The sequence below is a fragment of the Symphalangus syndactylus genome, chromosome 7 (genome assembly GCF_028878055.3).
Source record: "Symphalangus syndactylus isolate Jambi chromosome 7, NHGRI_mSymSyn1-v2.1_pri, whole genome shotgun sequence".
NCBI lineage: Eukaryota > Metazoa > Chordata > Mammalia > Primates > Hylobatidae > Symphalangus > Symphalangus syndactylus.
The window spans coordinates 24,648,796-24,669,325 of NC_072429.2; the positions used below are offsets into that span (position 1 = coordinate 24,648,796).

Here is a 20,530-nt window from a genome sequence, read left to right on the forward strand (position 1 = left end):
CTCTGGCCCACCCTGTCTGCATTTCCCTGTCCACTAATTTCCATTTGCTTTGACCAATTAGATATACTTTAGGTAGGAGAAGAGAGAATTCTGATTACTTATTCCTACTCTCCCTCCTTGACTGGCCACTGTTGGGCAGTGGCTGTATTAGTTTAAAGTCACAGCTCCTGTTTTACAGCTCTTTCTAGGTCGTGTAACTGTCCCTTCCTTTTGTGCTTTAATGACTAGGGTAGCGTGGTAGGCAAAATAATAGGTCCCCAAAAAATGTCCTTGTTCGAATCCCTGCAAACTGTACACATGATATCTCATGTGGTAAAAGGGAGTTTGCAGACATGGTTAAGGATCTGGAGACAAGATTATCGTGGATTATCTGGGTAGGTCCAATGTAATCTCAAGGGTCTTTGTAAGTAGGAGGCTTGAGGTCAGAGCCAGAGGAAAGATGAAGGAAAGGGACTGAGTCATGCAGTTGCTTGTTTTAAAAGTGAACAAGAGCCGGGCGCAGTGGCTCACGCTTGTAATCCCAGCACTTTGGGAGGCCGAGGAGGGTGGATCACGAGGTCAGGAGATCGAGACCACGGTGAAACTCCGTCTCTACTAAAAAAATACAAAAAATTAGCTGGGCGTGGTGGCGGGCGCCTGTAGTCCCAGCTACTCAGAGAGGCTGAGGCAGGAGAATGGCGTGAACCTGGGAGGCGGAGCTTGCAGTGAGCCGAGATTGCGCCACTGCACTCCAGCCTGGGCGACAGAGCGAGCCTCCGTCTCAAAAAAATAAAAAAAAAAAAAAAGTGAACAAGAGCCACAAGCCAAGGAATTCAAGAGGCCTCTAGAACATGGAAAAGTCAAGAAATTAATTCTCCCCTAGATCCTTCAGAAGGAATGCAGCCTTGCTCACATCTTGACTTCAGCCATTGAAATTTTTGACCTTCTGAAATTAATTATGATAATGAATTTGTGTTGTTCTAAGTCATTGAGTTCATTGTAATTTGTACAACGGATATAGGTAACTAGTTCAGTTGACAACTGCTAGACCTGTTGTACTAAACCATCCTATAATTGGTAGACTTCAACCTTGCCTAATCTTTGTAAGTAACCCTTCATTAACTTTTCTTCAATTACTCCTTGTAGAATACCATTTGTTTTCTGCCAGGACTCTAATTGTTAAATGCTTATACATTTTAATTCAGCAAAGCTCATGTTTTAGGGATATATTCTATGAAAATAGAGGAATATATATATATATATATATATATATATATGCCTGTGACAAAAATATTTTTGTAATATTGCTTACAGCAACAAGAACAGTTTTGTAATATTACTTGTAGCAACAAAAATATGAAACAATGCAAATTTTCAGAAATAAAGGATTGACTAAATAAATTATGACACAGTCCTGTGATATAATAATAGAAAGCCAGAAAATGTTATGTTAAATATACTCACACACACATATATAATAGTGTGGAAAAATCAGACTTCAAAGTAGATATATGTCCATATCTATACTTCTATTCATCTGTCTAATCTGTGTGTTTAAATATATGTGGGGAAAAAACCCTCAGCTGTAAATACATATGGAAGAAAACAAAAATAAAAAGATAAATACTATTTTAGTGATTAACTCTTGCTAATGGATTAAGAACAATATTGTTATGTACATGTACATAGTTTTCAAATAGTCTATAGGATTTTTATTAATAATTATAGAAAGGGAGATTTTGAGCAGTGATGGGACCTCCTTACATGTAGAGGAATGCTTTTTATACAGAGAAACCCTTTTCTGACTTCACTCACAGTTAGAATAATGACTTATTCTATCTACAACTACTTGTATGCAGCTCCATTAGAGCTATTTGTATTCTTTTCTGACTCCTCTATCATATTATGGACATTTCAGGGCAAAGCATACCTGAAATTTACCTCTTCCTGCATTCACAGGGCCCTATATTAGGCCCATGGCATGAATTTACTGAAAACTTTTTATTAAACTGAATGTATAGATGCTTAATTAAAACCTATTTGATGAAGAACTTAATTCCACACCCAAAAAACATACAAGTCTCAGAAAAAAAAACAATGAGGCAAATTTATAGAGCATGGAGATAGAAGATACACAACCTGATTTAAGATGCAAATTGATAGTGAATTATTTATAATATATTCTTCTCACAGCATTGTACATTTAATGTTTGTTTACAAAGAGGATTGGATGAATGTAAGTATTTAGCTAAGATAAACATTAGGATTAGGCCATTCAAAAGTCACATCAAGAACTGGAAGAGATAAAAGGAAATAGCATATTGAACTTTAGTGGAACTCGGAAAACCTTACAGACCAGGTAGAATCTTTAATTAGAGACTGTTGAATCTGTCGAGCAGAGAAAGACATTCTAGGAATATTGTGCTTTTTTAGAGAAGTCTCAGGGAGGAAATAAGATAAATCAGCCAAGATACCTGTATGGAGATAAAACAGAGTTTAATAGAGTCAGAATGTTAGATGGTAATCAATAACATCAGGCCATAGCAAATAGCAGAGAAGTGATCGAATAAAAGTCTGCTGGAGAAAAAGGGCCAAATTCCCTCGTTTACGTTAGAAACTGAATATCATCAAGATAGGAATATTTGGAAATCCCCAGATGTTAACTGAAATTTCTATCCCTGGTCCAGTGACTTTTTTTATGAGAAAAGGCAGTCCTCACAAATGATAATCAATATTTTTAAGCAAAGTAGATATGGTTCTTGTACCGTGTATTTTCTGAAACTTCATATCCTTACTGAGGAAAATTAGTAGCATCCAGTAATTCTTTGGTATTAACTCAGTTTCTCCTTATAATAAAGTCTGAGATACACACCAATATTATCTCCATTTTTCAGGTGAGAAAACTAAGGCAGACAAAAGTTGACAGGGCCGATATTTGAACCTAGTTAATCTGGATCAAGAGCCTCTGCTTTTCCAATTAGTTACACAAACCATAATTAGAGGAAACTATTTCTTTATTATCCAAAATGTGGCAAAAGAAAGTTACAACTAGATTTTGTAATTGCTCTATAATCTGTAACCTTAGAAAGAATCATAATAGGTCATTCCCCACCACTTTGCTTAAATAGTAGAAAGAATGAGCCTGCAGATCCTAGCCATGGAAACTTTTTGGTTGTCTACTGTCACATACCCCAAAGGACAAAGGCTAACTCTAGGTCTGGAGTTGTTTAGATGTTTCTTTGAAACAGCATTCTGAAAGCAGTATGGGTAATGTTAAATATCAATTGGTCATTTCACATGAGAAGGAATAAAATAAATACAAAACCCATTGACTTCCCTCTGTTACTAGGTATTCTAAGCTTCCTGTCTTATTGCAATAAAATGAGTCAAAGTGAGGTTTAGATCAAAGAAAAAAAGCATCCTGCAGTTTGGCAGATCCTAAAATATTAACAGAAAGATAAAGTATTCCAGAATTTTACTTCTAAATTCTGAAATACTGTGAGACACATTGGAAAAAGCAATGCTCAGATGACCCCCTGATCTGTCCATTAACTAGCTGTGTGACCTTTGGCAGTTCCCTGAGCACTGAAAAACATAGACGAGCTCTTGGTCTACGTCATTCCCCCATATTCTACACTTTTGACAAAGATTCATAGTGACAAAGCATAGAGATAGCAATTTTTGACATAATCCCTGAAGACCACATCATTTGGTTAACTTAATTTGACCTTCGTTGCAGACAAAAATTTTTGCTACTAGTCAGAATAATGAGACTTAATACAAGGAATGAAGGCCATATAAAGATATGCACCCAGCTAAAGTTCAGGGCATTGAGTTAGACAGCAGACAACATCTAAGTGAAAACTATATTTTTATAGGTTTGGAAGGTGAGAAATAGATGTTTAAATTAGCTGCAGGAAGACATGAGGGGCCAAGAGAATGGGGCCAAGGATCGTTAGGGCAGCTGTGTTGTGAAGATCATATTATATTCCTGGGAGAATTTCAAAATACTTCAAGAAAATTTGACATTGTCTCTGGAGTAGGGCTAATCAACTTCGTATGTTTGTAAATTTTGGGGGTACAAATAACAGTTCTTTGGCCTTAAAAATAACTAATGTAACGTGTAAGTTTTTTTCCAATGAGACAGAAATTTCCAACATATAGTTTAAAAGACTTGCAATGCAAGTATTTCCTAAAAATGAAATAGAGTCACTTAAAGGCTTATTTGCCTAATGCTGGATTCTATTAGGGAAGCTAGTTTGATAGGATGAAGGGAGCATGACAGCAGTGCATGGAAGGCGTTGGAAGTGAGGAAGAGAGCTTTTGACCATTTGTTGGGTGTCACTACATAGGTTAGCATTAGTATATCTAATTTATAGCTGCTAAAATGGAGACTTCTGGCTGGGCATGGTGGCATGCATCTGTAGTTCCAGCTATTCAGGAGGCTGAGGCAGGAGGAATGCCTTAGCTCAGAAGTTTGAGGCTTCAGTGAGCTATGACTGTGCCACTACACTTCAGCCTGAGTGCCAGAGGTAGACCCCGTCTCTAAACAAATAAACAAATACATAAATTATTTTTAATGGAGGATTCTAAAGGCTGAATTGACAATTGTCTAACAACTGGTAAATAGTAAAGCTGGGATCCCAATTTTGTCTGGCACTGGAATTAACGTTAACCACACCGAAATTCTTGAGGTAGAGGAGGCTTGAATTTTTACTTACTTTATTACATGTCTGCCTTTCTTCTTCACTCTACAACCCATGCGCCTCTCTTAATTTTTTTGAGGTGAAGAGTACCACCATGCAAAACACAGTCACATGGCTCACAGATAAAGCTCACTGAGAGGGGATTTAGGGAAATGAGACAGGAAAGAGAGGTCACAATCTCTAAGACAAACAGTCCCACCAGACTACTGAGATGCCACCATGGATTAGAATGCAGCATTTTTATTGTAAAAGTCCACATGTTAGGCAATTCCCTTTGTGAAAAGGTTTCCAAATACATAGACAGGGAGCAGCTTATAATAAGTATTAGATTATATATAATATATATTCATATTGCCAATACTATGCACACATTGGAAAGCTAGCTTTTTGTAGTGTCCCCATTACAGAACAGATTTCAAGTTGACAATAACATGTTTCTCACCATTGAAACTTGCCAACAACTCTCCCAAAGAGTCAACATTTAATATATTGACAATTCAAAACAAGAAAATAATTCATTCTATTTACATTTGTTTGAGGTTATATACTGGAGCACTGATATATTAAAGGTTTGTAAAACTGGCAGCTAAATGTGTTTCAAGATTCATCCAGATGACTTGATGATGACTTTACATGGTTTTATATTGACAAAGCCGCTCTCTCTTCTTTTCTATTCTTTTTAGGTTATCTGTAAAGTTATACTAGCTATGATTTAATTATGACACAGTAATAATTTCCATAAAAATAATTAACAAAGGGTGCTATTTTAGAAAAATAAGGATTCAGGATGAGTACATGAAGATAGAGCTCAACTCATCATGTTTTAAGTCTGGAGAAATTGCTTTGTTTAATTACAATATAATCTAATGAGGCCACAGTCATTGGCTCAACTTCTATGTGAGTCATTCATTTTTTTTTCTGTTTTTAAAAGCTAATCTTCAATACTTTTTCGCACAGAATACTACATTCTGAACACTAGTCAGGTATGAATTTTGCTTATTCCTGTTATAAGTTCACAAACAAAATTGTGGATGGGCAAGGACTGACTCATCCCCAAACCTGGAAAAATAATACACAAATTCTAATTATGCCCTAGTAGAGTCATTTCTATACACAAACATAGGACATAAATATTGTTTTAAAATGAGTATGGACTTTGCCTAAAATAATTTTTTGAAGATGAACATAAATAGCTAAAGTTCTTTGGATCCTACTGGTTATTTTTACAAAATCAAATATCACTTGACAACACCTATGTGAGAAGATGAATCACTGGTTTCAGGTCAGCACAGAGATTTGCCAGAAGCATGTGAGGGCAATTCACGTCAAACCATTTTTATTGAGCACCAACTATGTGCCAGGCACTATGCAAGGTGCTACAGACCCAAAGAGGAAATGACAAGGATTCTGCCCACAAGGCACTCACAATCACTAGAAGCAGATCTTGAGATGGAGAATAAGTTCTGTTATGATCTATCATCCTAAAAGGAAGAAAAAAATAGCGGCAAGCACATACAATTACTTTATACTCTAGTTATGAAATTGGGCATATTTAGAGGTGGCAAATGTTGATTATTCAGCCTATATTTTACTTAAAGTGTTGTAATATGTCATACAAGGAAAAAATAAGCTGTTCGAATCTTCATGCATGAGGGAGAAGGCAATGAAAATTCCTCCCTCCATTTCCAAACCCAAATCCTTATAATTACATTCAGGATTCTTTTACAGCCCAAGGACACAAAATAAAAGACAATAGGATGATAACTTCAATCCATTTATTTTGGATCTAAAGAGATGCATGCACTAAACTTGAAGCATTCTAAGTTATTGAAATATTTACATCATTGTACATGAATGTGGAGGAAATTTTTTTCCTATTTTGAGATAAAGGTGTAATAGATTTCTGGACTAGGCTTTCATATTTAAAATGAGTTATGATTTTTCTTAAATGAGGGAGGTATTCTATTGGGATCAAATTTATCACAACTTGACCTGGAGTGAACATAGGGTACAGTTTTGGACCTTTTCTATCTAATTGCATTACGAATCTAGTAAGGATACCACTACTGTAAATAGTCAGGGCTTTCACTATTTCATTTGCTGTAGCTGAAAAATATCTTACTTGGTTTGAATGTTCTTGCTCTAATTTTACTTTGCCTTGCAGGTTTGAAACACAGCAAACATTGAAGTTCAAAGTACACTAACCAAAGGAGGGCTGGGCACAAACAATATGACATTATAAAATTTACCAGGTTTGGACATAGAAACAAATTCAGATCATTATCAACCACATAGAGGATTATTTAAGTGGACTTAGAACAGACATCTCTCCATGAGACTCAGTGAATAAGATCCATATCAATAAAACCCATACCTCTTCACAGGTAGAGGTAGGAGACCCAATAGACCAGATTAAACAGGCAGAAGGCAGTGGGGAAGAAGATCCGAGCATAGGAGTCCATTTTGGCAATGCGGATATGTATCCTCCCATGTCTCCAAGCTCCTGTTCGACAATCTTCAAAACAGCAGAAAAAACTGGCACAGTCCTTGCCGTCCAGACACTCATAGCCGTACTCTTCATCTCTCTCTTGAAGGTGTGTAGCATTATTCATTTGAATGGTTGCTGATCTTGGGCGGATATCAATGGTAGGGGCCTGGGACGAGGGTAGGGAAGGAAAGGGATCAGTTAGTTGTTCTCGAGAGATCCTAGGCTATTTTTCCACAATGCCACCAATGTGATGATGAATCTGAAAATGGGTACTCAGGAAATTGCTATGACATCATGATCTACAATGGTAAAACTGAACTTAGAAAGATAGCACATTTGCAGATTTCAAATTTTGAGCTTAAGCAGTGCAGCTGAAAATAATATCATCAAGCTAATAGCTATAGCAAGGAGATTGAACACCAAAAGAACTCAAAGTTAGGTATTTAAATCAAATTACATGGAATCTTATTCTAGTAACTACTAGATGTGAGGTTGGTTACATGAAGGCATTTAATGGTGCTGCATGTGAGTGGAACAGAGAAATAAAAATGCATCAATTCTGAAATCAAATATTGTGTCATGCTTAGTTATAGGCAAATAGAAAACCCATTACACTGAGCAAATGTATTAAATGTTAATAGAAAATGTTAAAATCTATATAAATATAGAATTTTCCTTATTTTATACCACAACGGTATGGCTTATGTTTTAAAAGACTATGATACTTTTTCTAATATTCACCATCTATAAGCTTAAGAATGTCAACGTTTACCTACATGTGAACGGAAACTGAGAAAAGAAGGTTACTACTTGTCAAATTTCCTGCTAGAGCAGTTGGTAAATTTCTATACAACTAAATGATATATTTAATGTTAATTTGGATGATTTCATTTTAGGATAATGTAAAAAGAAATTCTAACGTCTCAGAATCAGCTATTATATTTGAATAGAAATCTCATTGCAACATATTATAGTACAGCCAACAAGCCCAGGGATCGCTCTGGAAATAAGGAATGGATATTTTAACTCAAAGCCTTTCAAAAAGAATATTGTTCTTACAGAACTTACAGGTAGTGTTCAGAAAAACAGAAATCATTAAGTTTACAAAACAATAATTAATGAACGAACTCATTTTGAATTAAGATTTACAGAGTTAAATTTTAGTTTTAAAAGAGTACAAACTTGGTAGATGTAACCAGTAAGACTCAATCCCATTTTCATCTGAAAAGAGGAAGCTCATTTTGGCTTTGATGGATAAAGCAGCCTTCTTTACCTATGACATCTTATAGGAATTATAGCTTTTGAACTTGGTGTAAGATTAAAACCTATGTGAATTAGTGTATAGTTGCTGAATCAACTCTAGAAGTCTATAGAACTTTCTCCAACATATTATCTCTAGTAGAATGCTTAAATGTCTACTCATAAAACAAAATAAAACACCATGTAAGCATTAATAGTTAAATTCAGCAGTTGCATGCAGTGAATTTCCATTCCAAAAACATTATACCTTGAAGGAAAACATCCGAAGAAGCTTTGGGTTTGTAGACAGAAAAGAGAATTGCATTTGTTTTTAATAAAAAGGAGAAAAAAAGAAAAGAAAAAAAAGAGAGAGACAAGATAAATTAAAAATACATTTTGAAAACATAGTAAGTGGAATGAACTGAAATTATAAACACAGAAGGAGAGTTCTGAGCTTGGGATAAAGTATTTGCTTGAAGTTAAGTGTAATTTTGTAATTACTAGTGAAATTTTTAATAAATTAATCTACAATTATTTGACTGAAGAAGGCAGAGTTGTTCAATTGTGAGGAAGTTTTCTATTGTCTGGTTCCCCTGTTTAAAAATACCATGATTCTATTTTCTGATTATTATCAAGGATAACTTAATAGGTGAGTCTTGACACAATTATCCAAAAGGCAGATGGAACAGGAAAATAAACTTTCAGCTTCTCATTCCTAGTTTATTTTCTTGCTAGCTCTGATAAATCATCTAATTGCCTAAAAAGAAGTGCATGAAATTCTCAGGTAATTTCATTTTCTCAATTTTTTTAAACTGTTCTCCTCTGTCTTTTCTTCTTCTGCCATTTCCATGACCCTGAATAAAGGAATCTGCTTCTATCTTTGCAACAAAATCCACTCTGCAATGGCATAGCTGACAGAGAGGGCCAAGGGGCTTTTTCCAAAGGACTCATCAGAACTTGTTTGAAAGCCACTCCTTACATCCTTGTTATAGCTGGCAGGTAATATGCCAACTCTCAATAGAACCACCTTCTTGAGGAAGAGTGAAATGGAAAGTGAACAAGAGGGAGCAAACAAAAACAACACAACAAGGAAAATAAAACAAGGATAGAGAAAATGGAAAGTCAGAGAGAGGCAAAACAGAGAGGGAAGGGAAGGACTGCATAAAGCATTGTAAATATTTGAGTAGTTAAAGACAAGCATTTTTTAAAAATCAAGAATAATGATGTTTCTTTCTTTACATGTTCCAAAGTCTTACATTCAAATAAATACATTACTCTTGTAGTATTTCACTTGGGTTTCTGGAGCTGCATCAGAATACAACCTAGAATCAGCTAAATTCCTTCCTTACAATTCAACCTCCAAAGTCTCTGGATTGGATAGGTAGAGAGTATTATGGCTCTCAAAGCAGAAGGCCACGACCCAGGATTGTCAGGTGATTCTCTTTGCCCATATCTTGAAAGGGAATGGACCTTAACTTTTGTGGGGACTTCTATGAGCCAGCCACTTTGTTCAGGTGTGCAAATGGGTAACTATGTGCTCTCCTCAACACTCACAATAAAAAACAATTGCTTTAGGCATTTGTGTTTGCGCCTCATCCTCACTATTTAAAGTTTGGTGGCAAGTAGAAGTCATCCTCCCTGTTTTCAAATTGTGACACTGAAATCAATCCAGGCTGGTAACTGTATAAATCATCAAAATCAACTATCTACACATTCATGTGTAGAGTACTATGTAATATTTTGGGATTTTTTGTTTTGCCCTTCATCGCCACATTTATTTCTCATAGTAGTCCCATAAGACAAGTGTTTTTAAATAATACACATTATATATATATATATATATACATACAACACACAAGGAGGCTAACTAACTTGCCCGTATAATAGTAAATCATTTGTTTTAAAAAGAAAAAGATACATTTCGAGAATGAAATCAATAGAAATGCTCTGGTGACAATACCCACACTCCACCTCCACACATACACTAAATCGTTTGCAAAAATGTAGTCAGCCTTGAAATTTCAAGGACCTTAAAGCTTCCTAGTGGAATGCCTTAGATGAAAGTTTTAATTTAAAACATCAGTAACTTAATAATATTATCATGGCCAGGCGCAGTGGCTCACGCCTCTAATCCCAGCACTTTGGGAGGCCAAGACAGGTGGATCACCCGAGGTCAGGAGTTTGAGACCAGCCTGACCAATATGGTGAAACCCCGTCTGTACTAAATATACAAAAATTAGCCAGGAGTGGTGGCATGAGCCTATAGTCCCAGCTACTCAGGAGGCTGAGGCAGGAGAATTGCTTGAACCCAGGAGGCGGAGGTTGCAGTAAGCCGAGATCCCGCCACTGCACTCCAGCCTGAGCAACAGAGTGACACTCCATCTCAAAAAATCAGTGAAACCTGGAATAATAGCAACAAGAAGGTCACATTTCTCAAAAATGGCTTTAGTCTCCACAAAATAAAGAGAGCAGGTAATTATATTTGCATAAGAATTCTGACATAGAGAAACAGAAACAGACTTGAGTCTCTCTCAAGTAACTAATGACCGTAAATGAATCATTATGGCCTGGCTAAACTCATACATGCTGTATTCTTCTTGGAGCCCAAACTGCTGAGCCTTAGCCTGCAGATAGGCTAATGAAAACAAACTAAACCGAAATCATAACAATTTCAATGGTCCCAGTGGAAAATGATACATACAGGGTTTTTCTTCTTTTTATCTTTGTCCTTGCTTGGTTTCCGATTGCTGACAAAATAATGCAAGGTGCCATACTCCACCAGAGCAGAGAAGACAAAGATGAAACAAACAGATACAAAGAGATCCATCGCTGTGACATAGGAGACCTTGGGGAGTGATTTCCGGGCAATAGTGCTGAGGGTGGTCATTGTCAGGACAGTGGTGATACCTGAAGAGAGGTGTAATAAAACAGGTCATGTGATTGCATAAGCAAGTTGGGTAACTGAGTCACTCGTGAGACTACATTGTTTCATGACTTCTGATGGGCAGTTTCAGCAATGGGAAAGGAGGTATAAGTGGATTTAATTCACTCTATTTACAAATATTTATTGCCTGTTTACTATGTATCAGTTGAAATGACAAACCCTGATGAATAGATTTGGTCTGGCCTTTATGTACCTTGTATTTTAGTGAGAGAGATGTACTGTGAATCATGTCAGCAGAGAAAAGTATAATGTCACATTATGGTATGTGCCATGGAGAATACAGGGATGGTGATAATGTAGTTAGATGGAATGCTCAGAGAAGACCTTTTTGAAGAGTTGATGTTTAAAGTAAAGCTTAAAATGTAAAAAGAAACTAACCTTTTGATTATTATTAAATTAAGGGAGGGTTCTGAGAAAGAGAAATCTTGCCTGTTTTTTAAATTTTTAGAAGACCTGGCACCTGGGGAGGGACAAGGGGATTAAAATTATTTTGATAAAAAGGAAGTTATAAAATGTGGCACATGCAGACAGTTTACATTTTACTCCAAGTGCAAGGAGAAATTATTCAAATATGCTAAATAAGGAGGTGGGTTATGTGTAAGTGATATGCTCTGATTGATGGATTCTTTTTAGATTATGATAGAATTAAAATAAGTATCTCAGAAGTAACATAATAAGTAATATTTACTGAAAACTTCCTTCTGCCAAGGGCAATGATAAGCACTTCATACACATTGTTTCTTTGAATCTTCACAGCAGGTATTTTCATTCTGAATTTATAGATCAGAAGAACAAGGCTAAAGGACCAGTACCACATCCAATAGTTGGTAAGTAGCAGACAGAATTGAACACAGAAATTACATGTGCGATTTCAAAGCTCATACTTTACTAATTATACAACAGCATCTATCCAAACCTGTCCTCTCCAGTGGTTGTTTAGTGACAGGGACCAAGTCAAGACAACCTATATTTATCAACCAGAGAAGGATGAGGAGCTCTCTTATGCAAAGTTGTGTTATTTATACTGAAGGCAACATGGATTCAGTATTCAAATAGGTTCTAGCTCTTGCTATAGGAACTTAAGTCATCTTAACACTTTAGGCCTCAGTTTTCTCATCTGTGGGACTAACTCTTTGAAGGTCCACCTAGCTTACCATTCTATGATTCTAGTTCAGCATTTCTAATCCTGAGTGGAGGCATCTTTCTGTACTCTAAAAGCAATAATCCCACACTTTTACCAGGTTTTGTTATTTATATTTCTTACGGGGGACAGAAAAGAAAAATAAAGTTTGCATCATTTAATGATGTGCAATTCTGACTATTACGGCCAACCAAGAGACTTCTAGGGGACAGTCAGATTCTCCTCTGTCAAACGGAAGTGCTAGGGAAACTTCCAAACAGGTCGGCCCAGGCATGGTGGCTCACACCTGAAATCCCAGTACTTTGGGAGGCCGAGGTGGGTGGATCAGGAGGTCAAGAGTTTGAGACCAGCCTGGCCAACATGGTGAAAACCTTGTCCTTACTAAAAATACAAAAAATTAGCTGGGCTTGGTGGTGGGTGCCTGTAATCCCAGGTACTCAAGGAGCTGAGGCAGGAGAATCACTTGAACCCGGGAGGTGGGGGTTGCAATGAGTTGAAATCGTGGAATTGCACTCCAGCCTGGGTGACAAGAGTAAAAACTCTGTCAAAAAGAAAGACAGACAGACAGAAAGAGAGAGAGACAAAGGAAGGAAGGAAGGAAGGAAGGAAGGAAGGAAGGAAGGAAGAGAAAGAAAGAAGAAGAAAGAGAAAGAAAGAGAAAGAAAGAAAGAAAGAAAAAGAAAGAAAGAAAGAAGAAAGAAAGAAAGAAAGAAAGAAAGAAAGAAAGAAAGAAAGAAAGAAAGAAAGAAAGAAAGAAAGAAAGAAAGAGGTAGAGAGACTTGGAGGGCAAGAGAAGAGGAAGATACTGAGAAAAGCACCAGTGTCATACAGGAAAAGAGGTAAAGCTTTTATTCTCTAATAAGTAGGTAACTGGTAGAATATGCTTAGAAGAAAGCTGAGAAAAGCAAAAACACTCTTGAATAAAGGATAAGTAAGAGGAAATAAAATTACTGTTATTTTCCTAATCGTTCAAGTCTTTGTCCGAGCAATTTTTGAAGAGTTTAGCTACATTTCCAAGAACCATGTGGTTCTCTTGGGTCATTTAATTGTAGCTTAATATGAAAGTTTCCTAAATACATACTTGTTAAGAAATTCCAGAGAGTGGAAAGACTGGTGTTGGTTTAAATAACTATAGAGGAAGGGTAGCCTTTAATACAGGAAAGAGATGATCAAGGGAACTATGTTTATAAATACCATCAGCCCTTTCCTATACTATTCCTGATTTGTAATAACCAATCTCCCTTTCTAGTCTGTATACTGTATGAAAAAAGAATCCGTCTTGATGACTACTATAACCCCACAGTGGAGCATCATGCTGGGACTCAATAAATGTTTGTTCATTTATGTGTGAAACAATGAATCAATGCATAGTATATACCCAAAAGATCAAAGGTGCTCAATCTACATTTGAGAATAGGAAACTGTAATTATGACTTTTGGGAGATATTTTTAATTGCAAATAAAGTAGTTAAGATTTATTGATCTTTCCCTTGGGCCACATACTGTGTCAAGCACTTTCTCTCTGTTATCTCACAATATCCTCATAATGATTCTATGATGTAAGTATTATTATTACAGGTGACAAACACTGAACATTGGAAGAATAAAAACTTGTTCAAGATAGTAAGTGTTAGAGATGAGCTACAAACCTAGGTAGCCTGACTTCAAATGCTGTGCTCTGAACCACAGTATTTTAGCTCCATAAATACATGAAAAATACATGGCATGAAGCACCAGACAGATGGGACCTATTGTAGATTCCTGACTGGGGAGGTGATATGGGTCTGGCGTCTTGCATAATATCATGGTAGAACCTTAGGGAGGTTTCAGATCCTCATCTACAAATTGGGAGTGGTGGCGGTAATGATGGGGAGCCTTATAAGTCTCTTGTGAAGATTAAATTTAAAAAGTGCATAGGGTACCAATACCTAGTAAAATCCTAATATATATTAGGTATTGATAGTTTTTATTTTAGAAAAGAAAGTTCTATTTCTTAAACTAAAAAACATTTAATTAGATTGTCTATGCATTAATTCATGTAAGTTTCTCATTGTGCCTAATCACAACTGATATTTTTGCAGAGGACTGAAAAACTAAATTGGCACTGTGGCCTTCATTTTACAATCAGGCCTGAGGCCATACTTGACTCTTGACAAGTGAAAATGTCAGTATTTATGGTAGGTACTGTAGATGAGTTAATTTTTTTAAAATGTGGCATGTGATAATTTGGGAGAAACAAATTTTGACTTGCAAGTTACATACTGATCCAGCAAATTTGGAAAATGTCATTTAGGCTACACAGACATTCATCACAGCCATGTAGAAATAGACTCTTGAAGAACTGCCTCATTATATTTTCAGGGCTCTGCCTGGAGCCACAGGAAAGAAACTCCAATGACATCAATAGTGAGAGGCAGAGTAGGGATGGTTTATATTGGCTCCTCAACCAACAATAAGACAGCTTCCATTTTGATAAGTAAATAAGTTAGACTTATCTTACCTGGGTAGATGAAATATATCCATAGCTTTTACCAGTTCCTCCAGTCTTGGCATGAAGTAAGCTCTTCAGGGATGTTACCTCACCTCAAAGCAGTTAGGTGAAAAGTACCAAATGGTATTTTCATTTCATTCATTGTCACTACACAGAAATATGCCTCAACAACTACCACCTGGGCATCAAACTACATTCACTTTTATATGCTCCAAGATGATGGCTGCCCATACTCTAGGACTCTGTGCTCAGAAAATAGCCAGTATTTCTGAGTCACGTGGATAAATTTATCTTGCGCATCAAACAATGTGGCCTAACTGTTCTGTGGCAAGAAGCTTAAGGTCTGCATGTGCTTAAGGTCCTCTCTTTTAACTCTGGATTTTAAACATTGGGAATAGTAATTGGACTCAATGAAATCTAGAGCAGGGTTCTAAAAGGTGACTGCACATTTGAATCACCTGTGGATTTTTTGTTTGTTTTTCAATTCTAACACCTAAGTCAGGTTCTAGACACATTAGATAAGCATTCTTGGGGTTGAACTAAGGAATCTGCACTTCAAAAAGTCCTCTAGTGACTTAAATGTGCAATTAAATTTAAGGACCACTGATCTAGAAAAGTGAGACAGCAAAGTTAAAATAGAGAAACTGGCTCAGCTCCGCTTCTCAACTGTACCTACAATTGGCCTTCAACAAGGCCTCCTACCCAGCAAACCTATGTCCCATCAGCTGAGGTGCAGATCTACTACCTCCTTATGCTGTGACTTTGTGTATGTCATCTAACCTTGCAGCACCTCTACTTCCTTAGCTCAGCTCTAAAAATTGTGATAATAATGATGATCACAGCAACTTCTACATGCAGGTGTTGTGAAGAATAGAAAAGACATAGAGACCATATTGAGCATTCCTGACTTACAGATTACAAACAAGTAGAAGCACCTATCTGCTGTTTGCTCAAGGGCCTCTCGCTTATTCCAAAACTCACTCACTTTGATCCCTTCTTCCACCATGATCCTCTGCCAGCGAATACTTATTTACTGAGTGGGTTAAATGAGTTACCCAAGAAGTCATGAGAGAGATTTTGGCCAGCAAGAATCCAGGCTTCAAGAGGAGAGATTGATTGGAAATATCTTCCTTAAAATGTTTTGGGGAAGAAGGTGGATTGGAATACGTCAGTGTATTTGCTCCACCCATACATAAGTGTATACATCAATTGAACAATTATTTGAGGTACCAGCCATGTTCCAGGCACTGTACTAGAGATGTACAAGACTTACGTTCTGATGAGAGACATAGAAGCTTGTAATGCAGTATATATCTGTTCATAGTGATAAGTAATAGTCCTAAAGTAATAGGCTCAACATATTTGGGTTTTGTTTCAGCATGTAGCATTAGACAAGATATTTTAATTTTTGAGAAGGACTTGTAACACAAAGTACCACATATAACAGGAAAAATCAAAATAACTTTCTTTTGAAACAGATGGGAAACTAAATTAGGTTTGGAAGAGGACAGATATGCAAATGATGTCTTTTTTCCCCCAGTAATCACTTCTGCCCTCAGCTTAATAACTTAGTACAGACCATTTTGTCAGAAAATGACTATAGTAGCCAACATTTCTGAGGCTTTACTTTTCACGTGCAATTTGCATCGAATACTTTATTTAACCCTAGTAGAACCCAATAAGTTAGGTACAGGAAATTATACATGTTTTATATATGAGGAAACTGAATTAGAGATTAAATGACATTCTAATGTTGTACTAAATGTGTGATATCAAACCCATATTTGTGGGACTCCAAAACCCAATTTCCTAGCTATTACACCCTACTGACTCTTTAGACAGCAAGGAATGTGGTTCTAGGTTTTACATAGCTGATGAAAGGGTGTTGAATTTTGTTCACGTCTCACTAGATTTATTTTTTAGTTAAGGTTTTAAAAAGTTTCACGTGTTGGGCTTTGTTTCAGTCTATGTGAGTCTTCCTCCCCATGTGAAGAAACAGATGTGAAAATTCAGGACAAAGATCACCATATATATTAGACCGAGCAAATTGCAAATAATCTTGAGTCGCTTTTCCCCCACAAAATTCACAGGTAAATATGTTTTCTCAAAAATAATTTTTTCCATGGCTGTTCTGTAAAGAGCCAATTACTTCAAATGTTATCTCAATAATTACTCATGTGGGGAATAGCCAACAGCCAATGGCATGCTGGTAAATGTGTAACAATTAATTCTAGAAAAAAGAAGGCCCTGACTTTTGTTTCCATGTTGTTAATATTTCCTCCTTGGCTGACTTCACATTAACAATGTGACATCACTGAATACCAAGTTGGGAAGAGATAAACACAATCAACTTGCATGAGCTGGTGCGAGCAGCTGCAGCATATTACCCAGAGACCTAAACAAACACATCTGTTAATATTAAAACGGTTTTTAAAAAATAGTTAACTAAAATTTCTTAAGAAAAGTTACTCAAGAAAACCTACCAAGGTAACTAAGGAGAACCCAACTAAAGAAGTAAAAAATCTTTTTTTTTAATTATACTTTAAGTTTTTGGGTACATGTGTACAACGTGCAGGTTTGTTATATATGTATACATGTGCCATGTTGGTGTGCTGCACCCATTAACTCATCATTTAACATTAGGTATATCTCCTAATGCTTTTCCTTCCCCTTCCCCGCACCCCACAACAGGCCTCGGTGTGTGATGTTCCCCTTCCTGTGTCTAAGTGTTCTCATTGTTCAATTCCCACCTATGAGTGAGAACATGCGGTGTTTGGTTTTTTGTCCTTCCAATAGTTTGCTGAGAATGATGGTCTCCAGTTTCATCCATGTCCCTACAAAGGACATGAACTCATCATTTTTTATGGCTGCATAGTATTCCATGGTGTATATGTGCCATCTTTTCTTAATCCAGTCTATCATTGTTGGACATTTGGGTTGGTTCTAAGTCTTTGCTATTGTGAATAAAAAATGCCAACTCTCTTGAATATGAAACAAATGGTATTTCTATGCAATTGCAGGCTAAATTTAAAGCAGATCAACATAGAAATGGAAATAAAAATTACTTGTATTTGGTACTTATCTTGAGAAACTGCAACATAAACAAAGGTGTCTCACCTAAAGATGTTCTGGCTGGAACAGCATCTTTATTGATCCAGAAAGACACCCAGGATAGGACGACAATGAGTGTGCAGGGGATATAGGTCTGGATGGTAAAGTATCCCATTCTTCTGCTCAGATCAAAGTAGACAGACATGACCACATAATCTCCTGGAACAGAACAAAGATAACACCATACAACCCTTTATCAATCACTGGAAAGCATTAAAAGTAAGCATGTATTTAATGGTCATGCACACACATTTAAATTAAGAGTTTTCTACAAGTGGTATGTTGAAAACTATTTTTGCCCACTTGGGTTAAAAAATAAAAATGAAACAAAACCTGAACTGAATCCCAATTCTTTTAGAAGCAATTTGTCTACTAGATAGAAGGAAACATTTTTAGCATACTGATCATATTTTCTTCTTTCTGTGCTTTCTGACGTACTCTCTTCCTACTTCACAAACATTATAAAAATGTTTGTTTGGTGAGGGGTAGGGAACAGTATTTCTACGTTGTGCATATCTTGTCTGCAGTTCATTCTAGGTTTTGTAACAATTTCTTCTTATTTCTTAGGACAAAATCTTTATCTATAAAAAACATACAGGAATATCCTGGTGCTTGATGCTAATAAATAACTATTTTTCTCAGAATTTATAACTAAATTCCTATGATGACATTTTTTCACATGTTCATTGAATCACATGGTTTTCCTTTATAGCAGTTACTTTAAATTTTAAGTGTTTATACATTTGTGTGGTGATTTTTGCAGTACCTTTCCCCCTACTGGACTTTATCTGCATGTGTCTACAAACAGTGCCCATTTAAGCCCACCATTGCAAACTAGTACTTAGCATTCTGCATGACTCCAAACAGGCATTCAGTAACATTTGTCAAGTAATTGTGCAAATGAATTAATGCCTTTATAAACTGTACACATAAAATTCTCTAAAAATCAAGAAGGTATATTATGGAACATTTGAATTAAAAAGCAAAATTTGGCTGGGCGCGGTGGCTCACGCCTGTAATCCCAGCACTTTGGGATGCCGAGGCGGGCGGATCACGAGGTCAGGAGACCAAGACCATCCTGGCTAACATGGTGAAACCCCGTCTCTACTAAAAATTACAAAAAATTAGCCTGGCGTTGTGTGGGCGCCTGTAGTCCCAGCTACTCGGGAGGCTGAGGCAGGAGAATGGCATGAACCCGGGAGGCGGAGCTTGCAGTGAGCCAAGATTGCGCCACTGCTCTCCAGCCTGGGCAACAGAACGAGACTCCTTCTAAAAAAAGAAAAGGAAAAAAAAGAGGCAAAATTTATGTAAATAATCCAGACAATATATTAAGAAAAACCACTAAAAGAATAAAGGAATAACCATGTAGCCATGCATGAGAACAATTTATTGTGACACAATTTGAAGTCTCTTTTTAAAGCCATGATGCATAAGTTGCTCTTAAAATTCCACGTCATTCATTTTGAATCATCCCAAGTAAAATTTTAAAGCATTTTAACTTTTAAAATCAGAAAATATATTATAGAAACACTTCCCAGTTACTACACCTTTTTAAAATATTCTTAGAGAATATCAGTTTCAAATATTGTATCTGCACTCACAATGTGAGATGAATAAATGAGACAGCTTTTCAAATGTTGCTTCTTTTTTCTTTGCTAAATTATATTTTGCTCTATAATACATAGATAATTAAATTCAAATCATATCTTTTAGCTTGATTAGTTGGCTTTGTGCCTACGTTTCCGTACTTACTTGGCTGATTTAATCTGATTTGAAAATAAGGTGCCCTAGAAGCCTCATGCAGAGAAGACTGAATTAGCAGGGTGAGTTATTACTACTCAGTCTAGTTTTTCTTTACCACTCTCAAGCTTCACCCCATACCCCTCAGAGCTGCTGAAATAGAAAGGCCTTTATTGGCTGCTCTTTGAGGGGGTAGATTGTCCCCTAACCTTGCAATATTTCCTAAGTGGGGTTTTGAATGCCTCTTAACACTGCCTTTTGGTAGACTGGCATACAGTTATTTGTTTAAGTCAGACCTGGTTGAGGTAGTGATCATGCCCTAGCACTGATCAGGGAATTAGGCTTCCAATGGGACATCAGTTTCCTCTCAGAGATCAATAAGTAGCAATTATCTAGCAACTGTGCCTAAAGACTTGAAGGTAGAAATTTTTTATCAATGATAATAGATTTTAGCTAATTCCCATAGCATATGCTTCTCTGTGTTAATTTATTGAACATAAGCTATTTAAAGCCATAGTATTTCATAAATTAGTTTGGTCTCTGCTTTTGTCCTAATTTAGAATATAACAGACACAAGCTATGATTGAAGAGTAAAAAGATTTAATTTGAGATGACCTCTATTAACATCTATCTTTTTCTTTCTCATTTCTTTGATCAGAATACTAAATGCAAATGCATCCTCTCTTATTCC

At 36.4% G+C, this 20,530-nt stretch overlaps 1 protein-coding gene across 10 annotated transcripts in view; it reads right to left on the bottom strand.

Moving 5' to 3' along the window:
• Window positions 1-4,909: 4,909 nt before the first annotated feature.
• Window positions 4,910-20,530, bottom strand: part of GABRG2 (gamma-aminobutyric acid type A receptor subunit gamma2) — an 89,699-nt gene continuing 74,078 nt past the window's right edge. For 5 of the 10 annotated variants that reach the window (XM_063643123.1, XM_055285358.2, XM_055285355.2 and 2 more), the window contains 4 exons: window positions 18,106-18,258; window positions 11,114-11,319; window positions 8,681-8,704; window positions 4,910-7,339 (listed from right to left, as the gene is read on the bottom strand). In XM_063643123.1, coding sequence (XP_063499193.1) covers window positions 7,064-7,339; window positions 8,681-8,704; window positions 11,114-11,319; window positions 18,106-18,258 — 659 coding nt within the window. In that variant the 3' untranslated portion in view covers window positions 4,910-7,063. The remainder of the gene's footprint in view (window positions 7,340-8,680; window positions 8,705-11,113; window positions 11,320-18,105; window positions 18,259-20,530) is intronic. The other 5 variants (XM_055285354.2, XM_055285359.2, XM_055285357.2 and 2 more) reach the window with 4 other exon arrangements.